Source organism: Mastigoproctus giganteus, chromosome 1 (assembly GCF_048544385.1).
Source record: "Mastigoproctus giganteus isolate SK-2022 chromosome 1, ASM4854438v1, whole genome shotgun sequence".
NCBI classification, from domain to species: Eukaryota; Metazoa; Arthropoda; class Arachnida; order Uropygi; family Thelyphonidae; genus Mastigoproctus; species Mastigoproctus giganteus.
The window spans coordinates 244,224,182-244,250,839 of NC_143575.1; the positions used below are offsets into that span (position 1 = coordinate 244,224,182).

General features: G+C 36.4%; 1 protein-coding gene across 1 annotated transcript in view; it reads left to right on the forward strand.

Moving 5' to 3' along the window:
- LOC150091720 (uncharacterized) overlaps window positions 1–26,658 on the forward strand; it is a 92,923-nt gene that overhangs the window by 3,351 nt on the left and 62,914 nt on the right. Inside the window, exon 2 of the mRNA XM_090369451.1 lies at window positions 10,103–10,181. Coding sequence (XP_090225577.1) covers window positions 10,114–10,181 — 68 coding nt within the window. The 5' untranslated portion in view covers window positions 10,103–10,113. The remainder of the gene's footprint in view (window positions 1–10,102; window positions 10,182–26,658) is intronic.

Below are 26,658 nucleotides of genomic sequence, written 5' to 3' on the forward strand. Positions count from 1 at the left end.
TTGGGAGGTGCATTATGGCCTCAGAAGCCGTTGCACCAACAATTACCAAAAAAAAAAAAAAAAAAGTAGTGGCATGTGATGCAAGAAAGCAAGCATATGAGCTTATGCAGCATCAGCCAGAATAAAAAAAAAAAAAAAATTCACACAACCATTCCCTCTAAATGTTTGTCCAGTTTCTCCTCAAATTAATTTAACCTATCAACTTCCATAACGACAGATGAAAGTTTGTTCCAGCAATTAACCACCTATTGGCTAAAGGCAAATTTCGGCACATCTATTCTACATGTCTTTCCTCAATTTCAATTTGTGCCCCCTTAGGTTTGTAATTTGAACAAGTGGAATAATACCATCAGAATTCAGCATGCTCTACCTATTCAAGGCCTTATACACCTCAATCAGTTCGCCTCACAGGTGCCTAGTCTCCAGCTGCTGCAATTTGCAGAACTTAAGCCTCTCCTGGTAAGAGAATCCCTTCATTCCCCTCACCGATCTTGTTGCCCTTCTCTGTACACGCTCAAACAAATCTACATCCTTCCTAAAATGAGGCCTCCAGACCCGCAAGCAGTACTCAAGGCATAGCCTAACTTGCCTTTATTATTAGCTATATGGTGCAAGGAAGCCTGAGGCTTATGCTGCACCAGCGGAAAAAAAATTTCTCAAGTTACCCTAAGAGAGAGAGAGAGAGAGAAGTAGAAGGGAATCACCAAGGAAGAGAAGAATGATGATATCCAGCTCAGGACCCTGGGTGTGCCAAGCCCATACTCATCAGATGTAAGCCCCTGAGTACGTTATACAGAGGGACAATCACCTCCTTTTCCCTTCTAACAAAATTCCTGTATATCATTGACAACACCCCATGACCTGCCCTGGCAGCCTGTCTGCATTTCTCATAACACTTTATATCTGCCTGCACAATTACTCCCAGGTCTTTTTCATTTTCTACCCATATGCAGTACTTTGCATTTGGTTAGAAGCTTCAGAAATTAAACTTTCAGTTGCCACTTCTTAGCCCATTTGCCCAAATTTTCTAGATCCTGTTGCAGTAACACACTGCCATTACTGTCATTAACAACCCTGCCAACCTTTGTATCATGTGCAAACTTCGATACTAAGCCTGATATACCTTCATCAATATCATTGATAAATATACAAAACAACAGTGGACCTAACACTGAATCCTGTAGGACTCCACTAATAACATTAGTCCACAAAGAGCAGTACCCATTGATCACCACTCTGTCTTTTCCCACTCAACCATCCTTTTATCCATTGTAGTAACTTACCCTTAATGCCATTCTGCTCCAATTTGTACAGTATTCTTCCATGCGCAACAGTGTCAAAAGCTTTCCTGAACTCCAAGTATATGATATAAAATTTATTTTTTGCATCCAGTTCCTTTGTAACCACATCATAATAACCAATCAAATTTGTCAGACATGACTTTTCCTTAACAAACCCATGCGGTGTCTGAATTATTGCTGCAGTCTTGTCTAGATGATCCTGCAATGCATCTTTAACCAGTGACTCCATTATTTTACCCGGAACAGAAGTTAAACTAACTGGTCTGTAATTACTTGTGTCACCCTTCGATCCCCCTTTGTGAATTGGGGACACATTTGCAAATCTTCAGTCCGTCGGGACCTCCCCTGAGTCTAAGGGTGCTCTCATAATTATGGCTAAGGGTTTGCTTAGTTGCTTTGCCGCCTCCTTTAATATAACTGGATAGATCCCATCCACCCCCGGTGCCTTTCTTATGTTTAACTTCAACAATTTCTCCTCCACTTTTTTCTCAGTTATTACAAAATCATTAAGCACCCTGTTACAATTTGATAACCTTGTGGCATTTTCAAACCTTAATAACTCCTCATGTGTGAATGTAGATGCAAAATACTCATTCAGTTAGTTTGCTATCTGAGCAGGATCATCAACGGTCGAACCATCGATATCAAGTGGACCAATCAGATTCATCCCCTTCCTTTTAGAGTTTATAAGTAAAGAAATCCTTGCTGTTTTTCTTAGCATCCTTTGCCAAAGATTTCTCGTAATCTGCCTTTGTCTGCCTAACCTCCTTTGTGACTTCATATTCAGAGTGCGTTATTTATTTTATTCTTTTTTTCTTGTAATGACTGAGTTCTCTTTATATAAAGAATAATGCGATTAATTTTATTATTATTAAATTTTATTAATTTTTTTACCATTTAAAGGAAAGCTGAGTCAATGTAATACCCTGATTCGTTAGCCACCCTGCAAACCTTTTTTATTGTTTTATTAACAAGTCCAAATTGATATGCTTTTGTCACTATTGTTAATGTACAATGACAGGCTCAGCACTGAACCCAAATGGAATCCAATTATGGCATTAGTTCAAGCAGAGTCCATTAGTTCCACATTACTCCAATTTGTAGAGCAGTCCTTTGTGTGGAGCAGCATGAAAAGCCTTACTGAAGTTAGTTTATGGTGTAAAAATTTTTTCCATTTGTTATTGCATTATAGTTAGGTAATCAAATTGGTCAGACAAGGTTCAATTAACAAATTAGTGCTGTTATTGCTATAGACCTCTTTACTTATATAAACTCTAAAATTAGTGCTGTTATTGCTATAGACCTCTTTACTTATATAAACTCTAAAATTAGTGCTGTTATTGCTATAGACCTCTTTACTTATATAAACTCTAGAAGGAAGGGAACGAATCAGGTTGGTCCACTTGATATCGATAGTTCAACTGTTGATGATCCTGCTCAGATAGCCGACAAACTGAATGAGTATTTTGCATCTTCAGTCACACATGAGGAATTCTGTAGGAAAGGAGGACAGAAGCTTATTAAACTCTAATGGGGAGCTAAATGATTTGTGATAGCAAAGCAAAGTGGAGGAGAAATTGTTGAAGTTAAACATAAGAAAGGCACCTCCGGTGGATGGGATCCATCCAGTTATATTAAAGGAGGTGACAAACCATTAGCCATAATTATGGGAGCATCCTTGGACTCAAGGTAAGTCACCACGGACTGGAGATGTGCAAATCTATTCCCAATTCACAATGGGGATCATAAGGTGACACTGAGTAGTTACAGACCTGTTAGTTTAACTTCAGTTCCTGGGAAACTAATGGACTCACTGGTTAAAGAAGCATTGCAGGATCATCTAGACCACTTCTACTCAAAGTGTGGTCTGCAGACAGGTGGCGGTCCACAAACTGTTTGTTACCAGTCCCAAGAAAACTGGTCCAAGAAAGAAGATTTGTCCATTACCGGTCTGTGAGATTTGTATTTTACAAAAGTACTGGTCTGTGATGAATTGGAAATAAAAGGTTGGTTGGTTGGTTTGATTTTATTCACGCATTAGCTACTAAGGCTATAATGTGCCAAGACCAGGAAATAAAAGGAACTGGTCCTTCACCAGAGACAGTTTGAGAAGCACTGATCTAGACAAGATTGCAGCAATAATTCAGACACAGCATAGGTTTGTTAAGGGAAAATCTTGTCTGATCAGTTTGATTGGATACTATGATGTGGTCACAAAGGAACTGCATTCAAAAAATAATTTTGATACTTAGATTTCAGGAAAGCTTTTGATACTGTTGCACATGGAAGACTACTATACAAATTAGAGCAGTATGGCATTAAGGGCAAGTTGCTACAATGGATAAAAGGATGGTTGAGTGGTAATCAATGGACACTGCTCTTCATAGACTAATGTTATTAGTGGGGGTCCCTCAGGGTTCAGTGTTGGGCCCATTGTTATTTTGTTATAATTATCAATGATATTGATAAAGGTATATCAGGCTTAATGTTCAAGTTTGCAGACGATACAAAGGTTGGCAGGGTTGTTAATGACAGTATGCTACTGCAGCAGGATCTAGAAAAGTCAAGCAGATGGGCAAAGAAGTTTAATATTGACAAATGCAAGGTACTGCATACGGGTAGCAGAACCCCAGAGAAATTAGCATTAGTACAGGCATTTGATGCAAGAAAGCAAGCTTATGCAGCATCAGCCAAAAAAAAAAAAAAAAAAAACCCACTTCCACTTCACCCCTCTGTTCGTTCAAAATACCTGTCCAGCTGAGCCTTAAACTTATTTAGGCTGTCAACCTCCACGACAAGGGATGGAAGTCTGTTCTACCAACCAACCACCCGCTGGCTAAAGGCAAATTTCCGCACGTCTATCCTACATCTGTCTTTCCTCAATTTGAATTTATGCCCTCTAAGGTGATTATTCTGAGCTAGAGGAAGAATCCCATTAGCATTGAGCATGCTCAAACCATTCAAGACTTTATACACCTCTATCAGATCACCTCGCTGGTGCCTAGTCTCCAGACACTGTAATTTGCAAAACTTAAGCCTTTCTTCGTAAGAGCACCCCTTTGTTCCATTCACTAATCTTGTTGCCCTTCTCTGTACTCGTTCCAGCAGCTCTACATCCTTCTTGAAATGAGGCCTCCAGACCTGTATACAGTACTCTAGGTGTGGCCTGACCATTGCCTTATACAAGGGAATAATCACCTCCTTATCCCTGCTGGAAAAATTCCTGTATATCATTGACAATACTCCATGAGCTACTCTTGCAGCCCGTCTACACTGCTCAGAGAATTTCATATCCGCCTGCACAACCACCCCCAAGTCCCTTTCATTCTCTACCACTGTCAGTGTAGTACCACAGAGTTGATACGTTGCTCTGGTTGCTGTTTCCCATGTGTAGTACTTTACATTTGTCAATGTTAAACTTCATTTGCCACCTCTCAGCCCATCTGCTCAACCTTTCCAGATCCTGTTGCAGCAGCATAGTGTCAGTAGTGCCACACCTTGAGTACTGCCCTCCTTGACAACCCTGCCAACCTTTGTATCGTCTGCAAACTTGGACATTAAGCTTGATATACCATCATCAATATCATTTATAAATACAGAAAACAATAATGGACCCAACACTGAGCCCTGAGGGACTCCACTAATTACATTAGTCCACGATGAGCAGTGTCCATTGATTACCACTCTCTGTCTTCTCCCCCTCAACCACCCCTTTATCCATAGCAGCAATTTGCCTCCAATGTCACACTGCTCGAATTTGTGTAGCAGTCTTCCATGTGCAACAGTATCAAAAGCCTTTCTAAGATCCAAGTATATAATATCAAAGCTATTCCCTGCATCCAGTTCTTTTGTGACTGCATCACAGTATCCAATCAGATTGGTCAGGCAAGACTTCCCCTTAACAAAACCATGCTGTGTCCGAGCTATAACTGAAGTCTTGTCTAAATGATCCTGCAGTGCTTCTTTAACCAGTGCCTCCATTAATTTTCCTGGAACAGAAGTTAAGCTCACAGGTCTATAATTAGTTGTCAGCCTTTGATCCTCCTTTGTGAATTGGGGTCACATTTGCACATTTCCAGTCTATGGGTACCTCCCCTGAGTCCACGGAAGCTCTCATAATTATGGCTAAGGGTTTGCTTACTTCCTTTGCTGCCTCCTTTAATATAACTGGATAGATCCCATCCACCCTGGGTGCCTTTCTTGTGTTTATCTTCAACAATTTCTCCTCCACTTTACTCCCAGTTATTTCAAGATTCTGTAGCTTACTGCTAGAGTTGAATACACCTCTGGCATTCCTCTCGCTGAATAACTCCTCATGTGTGAATGTCGATGCAAAATATTCATTTAGTTTGTTAGCTACCTGAGCAGGATCATCAACAGTTGACCCATCAATATCAAGTGGACCAATCTGATTCATCCCCTTCCTTCTAGTTTACATAAGTAAAGAACTCTTTGCTGTTTTTCTTTGCATCCCTTGCCAAGGATTTCTTGTAATCTGCCTTCGCCTGCCTAACCTCCTTTGTAACTTGGTTGCATATCAACTTGTATAGTACGAACTGTGTGGTACATTCAGGGTGGTACAGAATGAAAAAGCTCCGGGGGGGGGGGCAGTTTTCTGAGTTGTGCCGACAGGCTGCCAGGTTATGGGGTCTTGCTAGTGACATACAGGAATATTACTTGTAGGAATAAAGAGGTGATTATCCCTTTTTTATAAGGCAATGGTCAGGCCACACCTTGAGTACTGCATACAGGTCTGAAGGCCTCATTTTAGGAGGGATGTAGAGTTGCTTCAGCGAGTACAGAGAAGGGCAACAAGACTGGTGATGGAAACAAAGGTTTAAGTTCCGAAAGCTGCAATGGCTGGAGACTAGGCATCTGCGAGATGATCTTATTGCGATATATAAGCCCTTTACTAATGGTTTGAGCAGGCTCAGTGCTGATTGTATTCTTCCTCTTGCTCAGATTTCTGCACCTGAGGGGGAAATAAATTCAAATTGAGTAAAGACAGTTGGAGAATAGATGTGCCAAAATTTGTCTTTAACCATCGGGTAGTTGATTGCTGGAACAAACTTCCATCTGTTGTGGAAGTTGATAGCTTAAATAAATTCAAGGATGAACTGGACAAAAATTTTTAGAATAAATGGATGGGTGAAATGGGAAATGTTTTTTTTTTTTTTTTGGCTGATGCTGTATAAGCTTGCTTTCTTACATCATATGCCTCTACTAATGCCAATTAGAAAGAAGATTAGGAAGAAGATAATAATGGCATATCTGTTCAGTGGCGCTTTATGCAGCTGAGACGTGGATTCTTACAAGAGAGACAAAAAGACTTGGGGCCTCTGAGATGTGCTGGTGCAAGATGGAACAAATTAAATAGACTGAAAAAGTGTCAAATGAGGAAGTATTAAGACGTGTCCAAGGACAAATAAAATTTCTTTAAAGAATAAGATCAATCGAATTCAAATGGGTGGGACACGTGATATGACATGGTGGATTGCTTCTGGAGGCTATGGAGGGGAGTGTAGAGGGGAAATGCCCTAGGGGAAGACCAAAAAATACCTTCATTGGGATGGTACTGACTGAAGTAGGACTTTGAAATTTTGAAGAACTTAAACAAATGATACAGTAGAGAGAAGTGGAGATGGCTTATCATAGGAACAGACGAGTCACAAGACTAAATTACTGGATGGATGGTTGGACTTGTTGGTGCTTGATAAATCTACCAAATTGGAATGTATTAGTCCTCTTTCCCCCTCCTAGACAAAATTTCTGGGTGTTCTACTGTTATCAAGCACTATTAGTAGTAGTAGTAATGGCGAATGATGCAAGCAAGTAAGCTTATATAGCATCAGTCAAGGAAAAAAAAAATGGTAAAGCTATAGAGAAGGGCTTTGTTTTCATAAAGATAACTATAGTGGTTTCTGACCGTTGTTAAATTTTATAGCATGAGCATTAGTAGAGGCATATGATATAAGAAAGCTAGCTTATACAGCATCAACCAAAAAAAAAAACAAAAAAAAAACAAACAAACTTACCTTCCCATTTCACTCACCCATTCACTCCAAAAGTTTGTTTAGTTCTGCCTTGAATTTATTTATTTCAGCTGTCAACTTCTACAATGACAGATGGAAACTTCTCCCAGCAATTAACCACCGGCTGGCTAAAGGCAAATTTCCACACATCTGTTCAACAACTGTCTTTCCTCAGGTGCGTAATCTGAGCAAGAGGAAGAATCCCATCAGAATTCAGCTTGCTCAAACCATTCAAGGCCTTACACCTCAATCAGATTACCTTGCAAGTAACTAGTCTCCAGACAATGTAATTTGCAGAACTTAAGTCTTTCTTGGTAAGAGAAGCAAAATTCCTGTATATCACTGACAAAACCCAATGCAGCCTGTCTGCACTGCTCAGAAAACTTCATATCTTTTTGATTCTCTACCACCTGAGTAGTACTACACAGGTGGTACATATCTCTGGAGTTACTGCTTCCCATATGCAGTACTTTGCATTTGTCAGTGTGAAACTTCAGTGTTGTCACCTCTCAGTCCATTTGCTCAAATTTACTAGGTCCTTTTGCAGTAGCATACTGTCATTAATAACCCTGCCAACCTTTGTACCATCTGCAAACTTGGACATTGTCTGATATATACCTTCATCAATATCATTGATAAATACAGAAAACAACAATGGGCCCAACAGTGAACCCTGGGGGACTCTACTAATAACATTAGTCCATGTAGAGCAGTATCCATTTATTACCACTCTGCTGTCTCTCACTCAACAATCCCTTTATCCATTGCACCAACTTGCCCTTAATGCCATACCACTCCAATTTGTAAAGCAGTCTTCCCTGTGCAACAGTATCAAAAGTTTTCCTAAAATCCAAGTATATGATATCAAAATTATTTTTTGCCTGCAGTTCCTTTTTTTTTTTTTTTTTTTATGAGAACCCCAAACACGAGAGGTGTTATAACCTATAGTACTTAGTACCGTGCTTGGGTTAGACCACATCTAGTATCCAATTGGTGAGCACATTGTGACCTCATCTAGTATCCAATTGGTGAGACAAGACTTTCCCTTAACAAACCCATGCCGTGTCTGAATTATAATTGTGGTCTTGTCAAGATGATTCCGTAGTGCTTCTTTAACCAGTGTTTGTTTGTTATTTTGTTTTTAGGAGCATTAGCTACTAAGGCCATATTGCTCCGGGATATGCGGTGGTCATTCCCTGACCTTTCCGCATCCTCCGTATTTGGTGGTGACGGGCTCGAACCTCAGTCTAAACAAGAAGAAGCGTGTGCTACGCACTGCTGCTCCTTTCCACCTGGCTAAGGAGCCGCCTCTTTAACCAGTGACTCCATTATTTTCTCTGGAACAGAAGTTGAAGTAACAGGTCTGTAATTACTCATGTCACCCAACTCTTTTAATCTTACTCCATTTCTCTTTATTACTCTATTACTATTATTCCAACTCTATTACTCTTATAAAGGTTCTGGCTTGTTGTTACTCTTTTACTTAAATGAGGTATAAGTATACAAAATTACATACATGTAATTTTGTATACTTATACCTCATTTAAGTAAAAACCCTTTCCTTTACCCCTGATGGTAGTTACCTCTGAGTAAATCCCACTTCAGCACACTGTGATCACTGCCGCCTAGTGGTTCCTTTATCTGCAGATTCTTAATGCATGAAGAATCACTACTGATAATCAGATCAAGAGTATTACTCTCTCTAGTTGCTTTCTGAACATGCTGCTGTTAAAAACAATCATCCAATAAATCCACAAAAGCCTTGCTAGTGCGTATGTGTCCAACCCACAAATTCCAGTCAAACTCTGGGAAATTAAAATCCCCCATTATAAGACACTATGATTTACTGGCCCACTCTCTTTCTCTGCACAATTGCTCATTATACTCATCAGATTCATTAGGCGTATAATACACTTAGGATTACATTTTAACATCAGAACTTAGAAATCTACAGATATTGTTCTATGTGCTTTCCTTCACTTGAGATGACTTTTTGAAAACTGAGGACTGTGTGCGACAAGATTTTATAGCATCTCATTGGGGATGTTAGCTACATGCTGTTTAATGCTTATTTTCAAATTGGCAAGCATCTGTGTGCCGCCACAGTAAATTCTGTCTTTCAGATATCCCCATAGCAGAAATCACAGGGATTGAGCTCTGCTGATCAAGCTGGCCAGAACTGCAGCAAGTTTCTTCTTTTATCTAACAGGATGTCATTTCCGTAAGCAGCATGTCTTGAAATAAATGACAACTTTTATATATATGCAGTGCTGTTTTTCCTCTGTTGGCGTAATTTTAACTAATTTTTTTTTATTCTACAAATCACTTCCCCATACCCTAAATGACATATCCACCAATTTTTGCAGCACTAACTCTGACTGTTTTGACACTAGGGTCTCCTGAATAGGGAAACTTATTTTATCACCACCTGGTATAACTTAAACAGTTCTGTAGATACTCTTCCTTGTATAACTGTATATTGTGCTAATAATCTTGCTTCCACCCACATGTAATGGGCATTTATTTGGCACAGCCGCACTATCATAATTATGTGTAATACGTGTATTTACACGTGCTGAATTTCTAATATTGTTTTTACGAAACAACTTTTTTTAATTGCATTTTGATAAATGGACCTCTGTTAACCCTACTAGCATTTTATTATCCTGGGGAGAGATTTTTTTTTATTTTGAGTTGAAATAAGCAAATGTGCGTGTATATATAAAAAAAAATATATATATATATATATATATATTTTTTCCATTTTAGTTAGTTAAAAAATGCCAAAGAGCCTCAAAAGGAAAAAAGCACAAAAGCTGCTTCTAGCTACACCTTATTCACATGCATGGTAAGTTTGCATTTCATTAGTAGTTATAGCATTTAAATTTATTATATCAATCTTGATTATCCAGAGGCAATATACAAAGGGTACTAGGAAAGTTTTGCAATATGACGCAACAATGAATCACAGGAAGCTGCTTGTTGCTGCATGTTGAGACATGTTCATACGTGCATAGTAGCCGCCGCACCAAGTCGATGAGCTCAGTTATTCATGGCATCGTGGTCACGAAACAAGATAAGGACAGTTTTGCGGTATAATTTCGTGCGTGGTTTAACCATAGACCAGTGCTTAGAAGAAATGACTCTTGCACTAGATGATGATTGTCCACATCGTACAACGATATTCAGGTGGTATAGAGAATTCCAAAGGGGGAAATTTCACTCTGGAGGATTTTGAGAGGCCGGGAAGGCCACGAACGTCAGTTACGGAGGAAAACATTACTGCTGTGAGGAAAATGCTTGACGAAAACAGGCGAGTGACCTATCAACAGATAGAGGATACTTTGGGCCTAAATGCACCAGCAATTCGTTCGATTCTGCAAGATCATTTGCACGTGAAGAAACTTTGTTCTCTCTGGGTGCCGCATCAACTGACTGAACAGCAGATGACACGACGTGTGACTTGGTGCCGGGAGATGTTAAAAAAGTTTGATAAGGGACAATCTCGGTATGTGAACAACATCGTGACAGGTGACGAGACTTGGTTGTACTATTACGATCTGCCGACCAAGGCTCAAAACAAAGTTTGGGTCTTTGATGATGACGACACACCCGTAATTGTCAGAAAATCCCGATCTGTAAAGAAGAAAATGATAGCTGTATTTTTCAAATCGAGTGGAATTGTGGAACGTGTCGTTTTTGGACACGCAGAAGACAGTCACAGCTAAGTGGTATACTGAACAATGCCCGCCTAAAGTCATTGGATCTATGAAGAACCTGCGGCCAAAGTCAAGAATGGACACCGGGTACCTCCATCACGATAATGCTCGAGCTCACCGCGCCAAAGCCTGCACCGAATATTTGACCACGACAGGACTGAAACTTCTCGAGCACCCTCTCTACAGTCCAGACCTTGCTCCCTGTGACTTTGCACTGTTCCCGCATGTGAAATTGAAGCTAAAAGGGAGGCGGTTTTCCAGTGATGAGGACCTTCTACGGGCTTGGGACAACGAGTGTGCTTTACTCCATAGTGAAACTTGGCAGAACTGGTTTAAAGATTGGTTTTGGAGGATGGAGAGGTGTATTGAATGTAGAGGAAATTACTTTGAAAAAATTAAATAAACAAAGCTGTATTGCAAAACTTTCCTAGTACCCTTTGTATATAAAGCATTATATTGGAATAGAGCCACGATTAGTCCATACTATTTCAATTTGGTAGCATTATTGTCAATAAAATGTCAGTTGGCATTACTAAGTCATGCAAGGGCAAACTGTTAGTAACAAGGAGCCTCAAAAGCAAAAAGATCTAAACCTCCCAACACTTCCTAATTCATTTCACAAATATACGTGGTCTCAAATCTAATCTCAACGATGTCCAATTCCACTTGCAGTCTGCCAAACCCCATGTACTTTTTCTGACAGAATCTCAGTTATCAGTTGATTCAATTACTGCTCATCTCAGATGCCCAAATTATTCAATGTATGATTCCTTTCGCCTCAAAGGTGGTACTTGTGCATATGTCCGTTCTGATATTCCCTGTCAGAGACTTGGCAATTTGTAATCTCCTCTCTTTGATCTCCTCTGGCTTAAAATCTCTCTACCTCATTGTGTCAAATTCATCTGTTGTCTCTACCGTTCTCCCAACTCCACTAATCACTTGGAGCTCTTTGACTTCCTCTCTTTGCAACTTGACTTTCTCCAGGTCCAACTTTCCTAACAGTGAGATAATTTTCCTTGGTGATTTTAATGTTCACAACTCCAGCTGACTTCCATTTTCTAGTCACACCAACCCAGCTGGTCGAGATGCTGAGACTTTTGCAATTACCAATGACCTAGCACAGATTGTTCATTTACCTACAAGAATGCCAGACAATCCTAATCATACAGCCTACGCTTGATCATACGCCTAATCATACGCTTGATCTTTTTCTCACAAACAACCCTTCTTAGTACACGGTCGAAATGAGAGGTCCTTTAGGCACTTCAGATCACAACTTGGTGATTGTCTCTTCTCCAATGGAGCCTTTATCTCATGGCTATTCCCAACCTCGTGTTGTTTGGCATTACAAGAATGCAAAATGGAATGACCTGCGAGATTTCTTTTCTCCTTTTCCTTGGGCGGATTAGTGTTTCAAAACTTCTGATGTCAAAGTTTGCTGAGATTGTGTCAGTGAAATTATTCTTGCAGGAATGGAATCCTTTATTCCACACTCCACTTTGAAATCTCGTCCTTTATCTAAACCCTGGTTTTCCAATAAATGTGCTAAGGCTGTTCAAGAGAAGAATGTTGCATATTGTATTGACTTGTTTGTAATTCTTCAGTTTCATTTTCTGCCTACATCAAAGCTCACAACAATTGTAAAGCAGTTATTAATCAGTCCAAATAAGAGTTTGAACAGGTCTTTGGCAAGAGACCAGCATTCTGGTCTCTTGCCAAAGCTTTTGGCCACAACTTTTGCCCATCTCTGCTCCCACCTCTGTCCAAACCAGATGGTTCTGTTGTCACTTCAGCCAAGGATAAAGCTGACCTGCTAGCATCCCATTTTTCTTCTTCCAACTCATGAATTAATGATCTTGGTAAAACACCTCCCACCATTCCCAACACGATCCATTCAATGCCTCCTGTGGTCTTCCGTCCAAAGGATGTCAGAAGGATTTTGACGAATCTTGATGCTAAGAAAGCTCCAGGTCCCGATGGTATTTCTCTACTTGTTCTCAAAACCTGTGCTCTTGAACTTACTCCTATTCTTTGCCACCTTTTTTTCACTTTCTTATTCCAAAGGTGTTTTTCCTTCTGCTTGGAAATTTGCTCATATCCAGCCAGTTCCTAAAAAGGGTGAAAAATCCCTCCCATCCAATTATTGTCCCATTGCAATTACTTCTACTCTTTCTAAAGTAATGGAGAAATCAATTAACCGCCAACTCTTAAACTACCTAGAAACCTTCTGTCTGATCAACGATCGTCAATATGGATTCCGTCAATGTCGATCCACTGGTGATATTCTGGCTTATGTTACCCCTTTATGGACTAATTAAATGGAAAGGTTTGGTGAAACACAAGTAGTTGCTCTTGACATCTCAAAGGCTTTCAATCATATTTGGGCATAATGGTCTTCTAAACAAGCTTCCATCTTATGGTTTGCCAACTGTTTTTTGTAATTGGTTATCCAGTTTTCTCTCTGATTGCTCACTGAGGGTGATGGTAGATGGCTCTCTGTCTTCTGACTTTTCCACTAATGCTGGTGTCACCCAAGGTTCAGTTCTTTCCCCCACTCTCTTCCTCTTGTATATTAATGACCTTCTCCCATTGACTGGAAATCCTATCCATAGTTTTGCCGATGATAGCACATTGCATTCCACTTTCCATTTTGAGAAACCTTGCCCTGCTCAATCAGCTTCAACTTCTCGAAAATCTGCTATCAATTCCTTAAATGCTGATCTTCAGGTAATTCTCCAGTGGGGCAAAGACAACTTAGTTGATTTCAACCCTTCTAAAAATCAATCTTGTCTTATATCTCGCAAAAAGGATTATTCTGCTCCTATGCTTATCTTTAGTGACACTCCGATTTCTAGGCAAATGATATATCTCTTTTGGGGATTACCCTGACTTCTAATCTCTTCAGGCACAAGCACATTACAAGTATTGCTTCCTCTGCATATAATAAACTTGGTTTTCTCTTTTGCTTTCAGCATTACTTTTCTTCCAAAGTGCTACTCACTCTGTATAAATTGCAAATCTGCCCTGCCATGGAATATTGTTCCTACATCTGGGGTTGTGCCCCCAAAACCTCTCAGGCTTCTTGATTCCATTCAGAAGAGTAATTAATGATTCATCTCTAACGGTCTCCCCACTCGCTGTCTCATAGACATACTGTTTCTGCTGCGTGCCTCTTCTACAGATACTTCCATGGGCACTGTTCTTCTGAATTGGCTTCTATAATTTCCGCTCTCTCTTTCAAAACAGTCCAAACACGTGCCGCTACCAGCCAACATCCATTTACTGTCCAACTTCAAACTCACAGAACCAACTTTTCATCTTCCTCATTTATTCATTCAACTGCTGTTTTCTGGAACAACCTTCCTTCATGTGTATTTCCTGAAAATTACAGTCTACAGAAGTTCAATTCCTATATTAACAAATATCGTCTTCTCAACCTCCAACCCAAGCACTGTACTAAGTACTATAGGTTCTAATACCTCTCGTGTTTGGGGATTACATAAAAAAAAAAAAAAAAAAAGTTTCGAGGCCTTGAGCTATTTTTGGGACCGGGAAAACCAAAAATGACAAATAGTTAAAAGTAATGGATAAAGGAGGGTTGCATTTAAGGTGAGTTGGAAAATAGAGAAATCCAATTTTTAAATAACAGAAATAGGAAAAAATAGTAATGTAAATTATACATATATAAAAATATTAGTGTTTAATTTATCTCTAATCAAAACTTATACATAAGGCTTGCAACACTAGGACAGTGGCTTTCAACCTTTTTTTAATAACGGCAACCCTAAGTAATTTTATTTTGTGGCACCCCTACTCAATTTTCTACCTCTTAGAGATATATATATATATATATATATATATATATAATATTAAAAAAAATGTTATATGATAGTTATAATAATAATATAACTATAAACAAAATTACAATTCATAATACAAATTATATATATAATAATTTTATTCTTTATATAGAGGTACTAAATAAACATCAGTTATAGATCACCACAAAATTAAAAAGATACTGTACAAAGGATACCATATACCTTTTTTATAATGAAATAAATATATAAATTTTTTAAAAAAAAATTAAGTTTAAATAACTTAAACCATTCCAGGCACCCCTGGAATGTTGTTGTGGCTCCCCTGTTGAAAACCAGTGCACTAGGAGATGATGAGGCTATTTGTTGATGGAACAGCTAGGCGAAGGTATAAATGAACATCAATAATTGTGATTAAAAGCTGCTTATCTTTCTTTTAAATTTCTTTATGGAGTAATTTAAAAAATAATTAATTTAGCAGATTTGGGTTTTTCAGCCTGGAATACAGAATTCTTACATATCCGCAACCTGCAAATTGGCCTGGAACATACATTTGTATAGACACAGAGTGCACAAGCCAGTATATTATAAACAAACCAGTTCATATGCTAAAAATTCTGAAAACAAGAATAAAACAAATTTTTATAACTCTCTACCGATGTTTTTTCATAAATTTAAGAATTGGACCCAGAGTCAGGGGAGGATACAGCAGGAAATTTTTCACCACCCCAGTCTGCCTCTAAAGAATATGTTACATGTATTTTAGTTATATTAAATCATATTTTCAGAGATTGTTTTTCGTTGAATGTATTTTGTTTAGTTTTTTTTTTTTTGCTTAATTAACAATGCCAATAAAATAAAATGGATATGTATGATATCAAGCCAATCAGACTGTGCTTACTTGATTTTCACATGCCTTCATGAGATACATTTTTTCTATGGTGAAGAAATCAGTGATTCTGTACCTCCAAAATATTATTTTACAGAGTATAAAATTACAGGCAACCTCTTCAGCTAACAAAATTGTTTTTAATTTCTTTAGTAGGCTAATCCACTGAAGTGGGTTAAAAAAACTTTTACTGCAATAGACAAAATTAGTTCTAATGAAATATCAGAATGACATTACATTGGCGAAGGGACAGTTGATGAAAACTACAACTCTCACTTAGAGTATAACTTTTAATCTATATAATTAAGAAAACTAAATTTATATCAGTCTAATCTGCATGCTCACATCACTTATAATGTATAATTTGTAAGGGAACACATAGGTAATGAACACTTGAACGGGAAACACCATATTGGTTAGTTTTAAAATGCTCCTTTTATTCTGTCTCTTACATATTTACACAAAAAAATTAACCAACCAACTTAGTTAACTTCTGTTAAAATAAGCACAATCCAGAAAATCAGAAAAGTAGTACTTTTACCATAATGTACTAGCTATTATGTCATGGCCGTTTAACTAATTAACTAATTGCAGTCTCTGGGGTCTGCAAAGGAAAATTCCCCTTGTAGATACCAGGTTGTTAGTAAGTTTTTTACTTTTAAATTTTATATGTAACTGTGCAAGACAGGATAAAAAGGAGTGCATTTAAGAATTAAGCATTTGCAGCCTTCATTATTTTTCCACATCATTATTAAACTTTTTTAATTTTATAAAGCAAAAAGTTTTACATTATATGAGAGAGTATTTTTAGCAAAGAGAAACTGTTTTGATAAGAGCAGTTTTCTGAACATCTTTGCTATACTCAACAGGAAGGAACGTCAGGTCCTATAACAAATTTATCTTATGCACTAATACAAAGAATGATGCATAGTTTATTTTTAAAAATGAAATTCCATTTATTGGAAAGGTATTAGCAATTGTGAACCAGAAAATATGTACAACTTTTATTAATTTTATGTTTTGCATTTATTAAGAGGAGTGGGGCATTGCTGATTGCTTTCAATGATACATTTGCATAATGAAGAAAATTCCTATGAAATGTACACAGAAATGTAGGAATGGCTGTTTATTGTATAAAAACAAGTTAGAAAACGTGTTATAATAAAAACAAGTTATAAAAACAAATGTAACAAAGTGTGTTGCATTTCAGGTGTGTTCATTTTTTTTAAAAAATTAATTGAATTTTTTTTTTCTTCTGTTATTAATGGAAGGGAAAAGTAAATACAGTACACTTTCTTAGAATACTTAATGAAACTATAGTTCTGTGTTCTTTAAACTTAGCTGTTCAGTTTAATTTCAACTGTATAATATTTATTACTCTTTTCCATATATTTTTTGATCTCCTTTCTCTCAACAGAAGTGCATCTTTTCATAGCCAATACCATGTTCATGAGTCTTGCATAACAATTACATGCATAGCATGCACAGATGGGCTAAAGCTAAAAATATTGCACTAAAACTATATTTTATCTAAGAATTTCTTTTTTTTTTCCTATACAAATTGTTTGGAAAATGAAGTAATAGTTGGATTTCTATTTGTCTGATTGTAATTAAATTTGGAATGGCTCAACAAATATTTTTAAAAGGTCTGAATATAAAATTTCATAAAAACTTGTTTCACTGGAAGTTAAGTTGTTACATGTGGACAGACAGATGAATGGACATGGCAAAGACAAGAGCACATGCAAATTTTGGTTGTCTGAGTCTATCAAGGATAACAAAGTGGTAGACTATTTCTTTTGGAAGAGATGCTTGAGGTTCATAGTGAGTTGACAAGCCTGAGGAAATTTCTCAGAAAATTAGCATATCAAAATAGCATTTTTTTATGGTTCTGCTCAAAATTATTATGTTTGTTCTTAAAATGCATCCATTAAGAAACTATCTGCAATCTACTCACTGGCCACAATTTCAAAGCTTATAGATGATTTGCTATAATTGGTTAATTTTTGTTGTTTAAGAAACATGTTTTTTAGAAACATGTTTTTAAAGCAGTAAGGCTTGGTCCTATCTTTCTGGCTATGTCAACAGCCAGAGCTAGCAGTGCTAGACATAAGGGAATCCCCACCTCTTTTAAGAAACACCTCTATATCCCATTAAGGGGGGAATTTGTTTAACTATATTAGGTAAGCACTTGTTTTGCATATTCTTCCAAGAAACAGTGGGCAAGTTGAGCATATTATGGATTCATTAGTGAATTTGCTTACAAGGCAGTACCACCTTTTCATGTGGTGGAAACGAGATACCTAAAATATTTCTTTAGTGACTGAATCATTAGTAGAAGCATATATCTATTACACTCATTGGACCTTACCCTGCTTGCTGGCTTTCTTTTTTTTGGGGTTTTTATAAAAGATTAGATAGATACAAATAGCTGAAAGGGTTCAGCAAAGCATCACAATTGCCATCAGTAATATATCAAAACAAACTTTAAACATGATGGGCAAATGTTTTATGTTTTCAAGACAGGGCATGCAGTTAAAGAAGATTTATGCAGTTAAAGAAGATTTATCATGCAGTTAAACCTTCTAATTTGTGAAACTTCTTGGTAGACAGTATTTTCAGTGCAGACTTCTTGGAGGTCTGAGACTACCTTGTCATATGTTATCTTCATTCAAAACTTTAATACCATTTCATGAAGTTCCTCTAGAAATGAGGAAACTATGAGAAAACACTGGGTCAGGCACATATCCAGATTTATCAGATGATTGATATTATAAATTGCCAGTTATCATTGCAAATGACAAACATTTCAGTGGAATGAATATGATTGACTGCTCTGTCACATGAAGTGGATATAAGGGTACTCTTCCCATTGGCAACTATGGGAGGGGTCATTATGGGGGATTGTGCTTGATTATTGAGTTAGTCTTTCTGTGCCAAAGGATCAGGTAGCTTATTTTATTTATTTAATTTTTTTACTTAAAAAGTCAATTACTGGAATTATAGGGGTTGGTTTCAAATTTAATCCTTTACTCAAGACTTCCTATCACTAAGGTTGATAATGGAGGGAGGGGGAATAATATTGGGGCAGTTTTGAGTGGCACTGCTGGTATGAATATTCCCATATATTCTTAAGGAACAAGATAATTCTCAGAACAAAACCCACTATACTAGTTTGTATAGTGGGGCATTGCATTGTTCTGAGTGGTTTTGATTTTTTTGGCTTACTGTCACACTAGTCTAAACAAACTCCAGGAAAGTCCTAGGCTTCCTGGAGTTTGTGTAGACTGGTGTTGAAGGTAATTTTTAAAGCAGTAAGGCTTGGTCATCAGCAGCCAATGTATATGACAGAAATGATTGAGAAATATAAATAAAACTCATATTTTATTTCAGAATTAACAAATGAAGGTATTTCGACAATTACTGCCCTATGGACAAAATACTTCTAAATGCTGCCAAGGCTGATAGAGAGGAAAAACCTTCTTTCCTGATTGAAAAAAAGTTACTTTATTTTTGCTCGATGAAACATTCAAATTATTTTTAGCATTTTTCATCAGATAATTAGCATTAGTAGAGGCATATGATACAAGAAAGCAAGCTTATGCAGCATCAGCCAAAAAAAAAAACATTCCCATTTCACCCCTCCGTTCATTCCAAATACCTGTCCAGTTCAGCCTTAAATTTATTTAGGCTATCAACTTCCACAACAAAGAATGGAAGTCTGTTCCACCAACCAACTACCCCCTGGCTAAATGCAAACTTCCGCATATCTATCCTACATCTGTCTTTCCTCAATTTGAATTTATGCCCTCTCAGGTGATTATTCTAAGCAAGAAGAAGAATCCCATCAGCATTGAGCATGCTCAAACCATTCAAGGCTTTATACACCTCAATCAGATCACCTCGCAAGTGCCTAGTCTCTAGATGCTGTAATTTGCAAATCTTCATAAGAGCAACCCTTTGTTCCATTCACTAATCTTGTTGTCCTTCTCTGTACTCATTCCAACAGCTCTACATCCTTCTTAAAATGAGGCCTCCAGACCTGTATACAGTAATCAAGGTGTGGACTGACCATTGCCTTATACAAGGGGATAATCACCTCCTTATCCCTGCTAGAAAAATTCCTGTATATCATTGACAAGAGACTATGAGTTACTCTTGCAGACTGTCTGCACTGCTCAGAAAAAAAAAACTTCATATCTGCCTGCACAATTACCCCCTGGTCCTTTTCATTCTCTAACACTGTCGGTGTTATACCACAGAGTTGATACGTTACTCTGGGGTTACTGCTTCCCATATGTAGTACTTTACATTTGTCAATGTTAAACTTCATTTGCCACTTCTCAGCCCATCTGCTCAACTTTTCTAGATCCTCTTGCAGCAGCATACTGTCATTAGTGTCCTTAACAACCCTGCCAACCTTATCGTCTGCAAACTTGGACATTAAGCTTGATATACCATCATCAATATCATTTATAAATACAGAAAACAACAACGGACCCAACAATTGAACCCTGAGGGACTCCACTAATAACATTAGTCCACGATGAGCAGTGTCCATTGATTACCACTCTGTCTTCTCCCACTCAACCATCCCTTTATCCATAGCAGCAATTTGCCTCCAATGCCACACTGCTCCAATTTGTTCAGCAGTCTTCCATGTGCAACAGTATCAAAAGCCTTTCTAAGATCCAAATATATGATATCAAAGTTATTCCCTGCATCCAGTTCCTTTGTGACCACAACAAAGTATCCAATCAAATTATGTCCATGGAAATACTATTTATCTACTAGACAGGTCACTGTAGCCAAGTGGTCAGGTACAAAGGTGCACGAGTACATGCACTTTGAGTGACTGTGGTCCATATGACTGCTAAATACATGCTGTTTCTTGTATTCTTTGTTGTGAAACTCCTCTTCCCATGTCATCCCGGAGTATAAACAAAAATTTTATATGAAATAGACACCAGAAAATATATAAATATATATACAGTAAAACTTTAATTTGCAGTTCAAGGGATGAAAATAAAATGTTTGCTTCAATTTAAATAGGTTTGAAATATCTGTACAAGGAAGAACATGCTGGAATTATTAAGTGCAACAAATTTTTAATGAGATACATGCATTAATGACGCCTTGCAAGATTTTTTGTAATTCTCATTTAAAATATTAATCATTTTGTTTTGTTGTGGTAGTCATTTGTGAATGTTTAATATGTTAATGTAGTCAGTATGAAAATCAGAATAATGAACAATACTGGAAGTGTCCTCTGTTGTTAACAATAAATAAATTCACTCTTGGTTATAATAAAGATGTTTAAGATTAGATGTTAAAGATTATAAGATAAAGATAATGCAATAAAGAGTTTGTCAGTACACTCGTGACTGTATTTTCAGTGCTCTCTTTGAGCTGTTGAATGCTTTGTGGATTGCTCTCATAAGCATTCTGATTTAATAACCTCCATTAAAAAAAAAAAAAAAAAAAAAAAAAGTCTGGGGATGTTAAATTGGGAGATCTAGGTGGTTGGTCAGAGTCCTTATGATCTGATTTGATTCCCCCCCCCCCCCAAAAAAAAAAAAAACCTCTTACAACATTTCAGTGGTTGAGTGTGTGGAATGGCAGGTTATCCCATCCTGTTGGAGCCAGATGTCTCTTTCATTTCCTTCTAGCAATGCAATAAACTGCATTGTTGATACCTTGATAAATGTCATAGGTGACATTTTGTTAAAGAAAATATAGGCCCACACCAAACACCAATTTTTTGGGGTGGGGCATGTATAGGGGGTTTGCAAAAAATGCACCAACTTTCATTGTTTTATATTTTCCAATTTTGACTGTTACATAGCTACTAAGGTGAAACCATGCTTTGGCAATGAAATAAATTTTATCAAAAATTTCAGTATCTTCAAGGGTGAAGTAAACTTTTAAACCAGTGATAGTATTGAAATATTTTAACATTATCCTGAAATTGAAGCTCATACATACTGTAGATTCAGTATGGAAAAAGTTGTAGCATTGTATCCTGGTGGAACAGCTGAACCAAATGATATTATTGTCCTTTGAATGCTGAGTTTTCATAGAGATTTTGGAGATTGCAAAATTGTTTGTGTAATGTTATCTAAAATGTTGTGTAAGAATGTTCCTTCTTTTATGTTCCTTATTTCAACTGATTCTCAGTCATGAAACTTCTTTATTATCTTGAAAATTGCAGCTTTGCATGAACAGTTGGTGTTAAGGAATTTTTCAACAAATTTTTGTTGACATTCATAAGACTGTTTCCAAGTAAGATTTTACCAAAAAAAACCCTCACTGCATTTCAAGTGTTCAGTTTTCACAATCCTTGTTTGAAATGCATACATTATTACAGCTGAATAAACATCATGCAGTATAAAATTGAGCAAACTGCCACTTCCTTCAGTTCTGCAACATCTTTCACTAGTGCCCTCACCCAATTACACCAATGATCATTACTTGGTAGCATTGTAATTAATATAAATAACATGGCTTTACTTTTAAAACGAACACACTAGGTTTGAACCTTATCTCATCCTGTAAATATAATTTTAAATTGTGTGAAGAAGTAAACATCCAACAATTGAATGTATTCAGTTATTTTTGTTAGAATGAAGCTTGTAAATATTATTACCTTAAAACTTCTTTTATCAAGTGTCCATCTTTCTGAATCAACAAACAGAAGAATTTTATCTTCAGTCAAGTCCAAACAGTAAACACGTTTAACTCAGTTCATGAACAGATATCATTTTACTATAACTTTCATATCTTTTCAATTTCCTTGATAAATTTTAAGGCCAGATTTACCTCCTGTATTGTATAAAAATGAATTGTACTATTGAATGGCTGCATAATTGTGCATTTTCCCACAAGAGGTTAAATTTCTTCCAGAAGTCATTTCACATAAGAATCTGCTTTGATTAGTGTTCCAAGCACATTATTTCATTGAACATATTCTTTGGCATTTTCTTTCCTTTTTTTTTTTTTTTTTTATTATTTCCTTCCTTACCATCTATATCTCTTTTGGAAATAAATTTGGTTATCTTTCTGGAAGCGATTTTATAGACTTGTTTGAACTGCCCTGTTATTACTCAGCTTTTTAAATGCCAATTATGGCCAGTCGAGATAGTTTAAAAACTGAATACACAAACTTTTTAATTTTCTTAATAGTTTCATATGTTTTCTTAATAATCTTGCTGTTGCTTTTGATCATTTCAACAACTGATCTACAGGCTTGAACAGTGTAGTTTCTGTGGGAGTTGTTGCTTGTTTGTATGATTTTCCCCTCCTTCTATTATAATTGCATATTTTGTCCATTTGCACTTGTGTGAATTTATTAAAAATAGGCTCTCACCATGATTTTGGTTTATTCTTTGGGAATGGTGCATAATTACTGGAAAAATTTTCAGCTGTTTTCTCTCTCTCTCTCTCTCTCTCTCTAGATGTTATTTTGCTGAATTCTTCTTAGTTGTGATCATTTTGTTTTCATCTTCATTTTCATGAAAATTCTATTGTATTTTGTTTTATTATATCAAATAAGAAATCAGCAACCTCATCATCCTCTTCTTCCAGGATTTTTGTTGAATATTAGAAATGTTTAAATTTTTATCCTAATTTTGCATATATATTTGCAGGCTTAATTGTTGAACTGAAATAAATTAGAATTTTATTCAATAAAATTTGAATTTTATAATAAACTATTAATTTGAAAAGATGACAGAAGCATTACATCTGCTGCAGTTGAATTGTATTGTAACAATACAAAAAATCCAAAAATTTAATAAAATCATGTTAGCAACCTGTGGATGCTCAATACCAGAGGGCAATAACTGTTATTTTTTGTTTTGTCAAAAAAATAATTACTATTTAAAATAGCAGAATTAGCACAAGTTCTTAAAACTGCTTCATTAAACAATATAAACAGAAGAAAATAATTATTTTTAACAATTGTGTGCAATTGGCATTATTGCAGATGATTCCTTTGAAGGTACTTCTGGATAGAATATCTAATAAAAAAATTTCAGATCAAAAGCTGTGAGGAAATCACGGCATTTCTTGTAAGAAATGCCTACTGCTACACCATAAGTGAGCTGGCAAATTGTACATCTTGGTGATGAAAGTGATTAATCAATTATGTCATACTGTACTGTAATTAAAAATCAAATTAAAAATTAATCAATTAAATTTTTTATTAATTAAAAATTAATAAAATATTTAATTGTGGTTAATATCATAAACGTGATTCTTTTTAAAGACTTCAAATTTTGTGTCTTGGTATGTACAAAACTCAAGAGCAATATGATGGACAAACAATATATTCAAGAATATTTTGATAATGTATAATTGATTACTTATACTTAAAAATCAATCAAATTAAAAGTTAATCAATTAAATTTTTTATTAACACAATATAATAGCGTAGCTTAATTTAATTTATTATGATACTCACCTTTTTATAATCTGCATTGATATTGGAATAAAATGGATGATAATTTTAAATTTAAGTTAGCGTGAATAAATTAGGATTTAAAAACAGAATTAAAATGTGCGCAAGGAAGTAGAAGTGCACGTCTTCGTCCTTGGTTGTCATTCTTGAAATTTGAAATGATTGAAGTTATATGGTTGGAAACAGAAGGCCAATAGCCATAACAAGTGGCTTTTGTTTTACACGTCTTCAGTTGGCAATTGTAGAATGAGAGTAAACGCGTGTATTTAAGAAGACTAAGTTCCCATGATGCTCCTGGATACACGTGGGAATCTCAGGTGCATGAGATTCCAGACCGGTGCTATGTTATAGGGTAGTTTGGAATTTAATACTTGGAGAGTGGAATGGCGGCGAAACCATTCTATAACGAGGGCTTCATATTGGAAAATTTTAAACTGGATTTTAATTTGATAATAGGAATGGCTGAATCTACTAAGGGGGTGTGGTTGTGGGATTGAACATGTGTTGCTAATTCGGTATTGGACTGTCCCATCCTAAAGCTATTGTAGTGGTAGTATGCACGTGTGTTTGATGTTTTGGTAGAACTGTATTTTGTGGTGGTGCTACCAATGTAGCAAGCTTTACAGTTATCTTGACATTTTATTAAGTAGATGATATTAATGTGGTAATTTTGTGTATCTTTATATGAGTTGAATAATGAACCTAGTTTATTATAAGATGAGAATGTAAGGGTGATATCAGTACCTTTGAATGAACGGCGGAATTGGTTGGCAAAATTACTGTGGTAAGGGAGGATAATACGTGGATTATTATTGAAAATGTGTTTCGATGGGTTGTTCATATTATTTTGGACTGTGATAATAGTTTGTTTGATTAATTGAATAGGATATTTCCTAGATATGAATTTACTTGTAAGATATTGTAGTTCATTATTAAGGTCGTAATGTGTGGAACTGTATTTTATAGCATTGTAAATTTGATTATAAAGGACTGCTTTTTTTGTGTTGAAGGGTGATGCGATTCAAAGTGTAAGTATTTGCCCGTGTGAGTATTTTTTTCTGAAAATTCTTGTTCCTAGTTTTGTATCGCTTCTGTATATAGTGAGGTTTAGGAAATTAATTTGTCCATTTTCTTCTAATTCCAGGGTATATTTTAATCTATTATGCATGGAATTAAATTTAATGAAAAGATCATTTATTGTGGATTTGTGCCCTATTAAGAGGATATCGTCAGCATATCATATAAATAATTTAATATCTGGGGGGGGGGGGTATGGTTGTAATATGATTTTCTACAGAGGCTAGGTAAATTTCAGATAGGGGGGCTTGAGATCCCTAATCCCATAGGTAGGCCATAGGTTTGCTGGTAAATCTGATTAAGAAATCGGAAGTATCTGGCATCTAATAGAAAGGTTTTGAGCTCTAGTATGCTATTAATTGAGAGGGAAGTGCAATTGGATAAGGTTTTGTCATCTGTTAAGAAATTAGGTAAGGTTTGTAATGTTGATGGTAAATGTACATTAGTGTACAATGAGACTACATCAAAAGATGCTAGGATGTCATCATTGGTTATTGTGATAGAATTTATTTTTTCAAAGGTTTGGGAGGTATTGTTTACTTTAAATTTTGAAAATCTGGTGAGGGGGAGATAATTTTGACCAGGAAGGAAGATAAATTAGTGAAAGCTGATTTGCTGAAGGATATTATGGCCTCCGTAGCCGAGTGGTCAGGAGCGGGAGTGCAATAGCACACACTCTTTGAGTAGACCGAGGTTCAAGCCCCTGACTGCTGAATATGCAGTCAGGGGCTCTGTATTGATCTGCCAACCCGCACTGGACCAGCGTGGCAGATTATGGTCCATTTCCCTCAGCATGAATTGTTGAGGAGGCTTCCATCCTGCAGTGGGTTGATAATGGCCGCACTTTATCTTTTTTTTTTTATTATGGTTCTTAGTGGGTGGTTGGGTTTATGGAGTTTGGTAATACCAAACTCCATAAACCCAATATGCAGTAGAATATTGTTTCGGATACCAATCTGTTGAAGGGTGTATAAATTAATTTCATTGTTGGATCTTAATTTCCTTAAAATAATGTCAAGCTTATTTTTATGTTTGGAAATAGTATATGTGTTATCCAGTTTGTATGTATCTGAATCAGAGAGTATAGATTCCAATTTTTCTATATATGTGCTTTTGTTTATAATTACTATGGAATCAGCTTTTTCAGCTTTCTGGACTATAATATTTAGATTGTTACGTATTTTTTGTAAGTTAATTAACTATTAGCATTAGTAGAGGCATATGATGCAAGAAAGCAAGCTTATTCAGCATCAGCCAAAAAAAAAAAAAAAAAAACACACCACTCCCATTTCACCCCTCCATTCGTTCGAAATACCTGTCCAGTTGAGCTTTAAATTTGTTTAGGCTATCAACTGCAACAACAA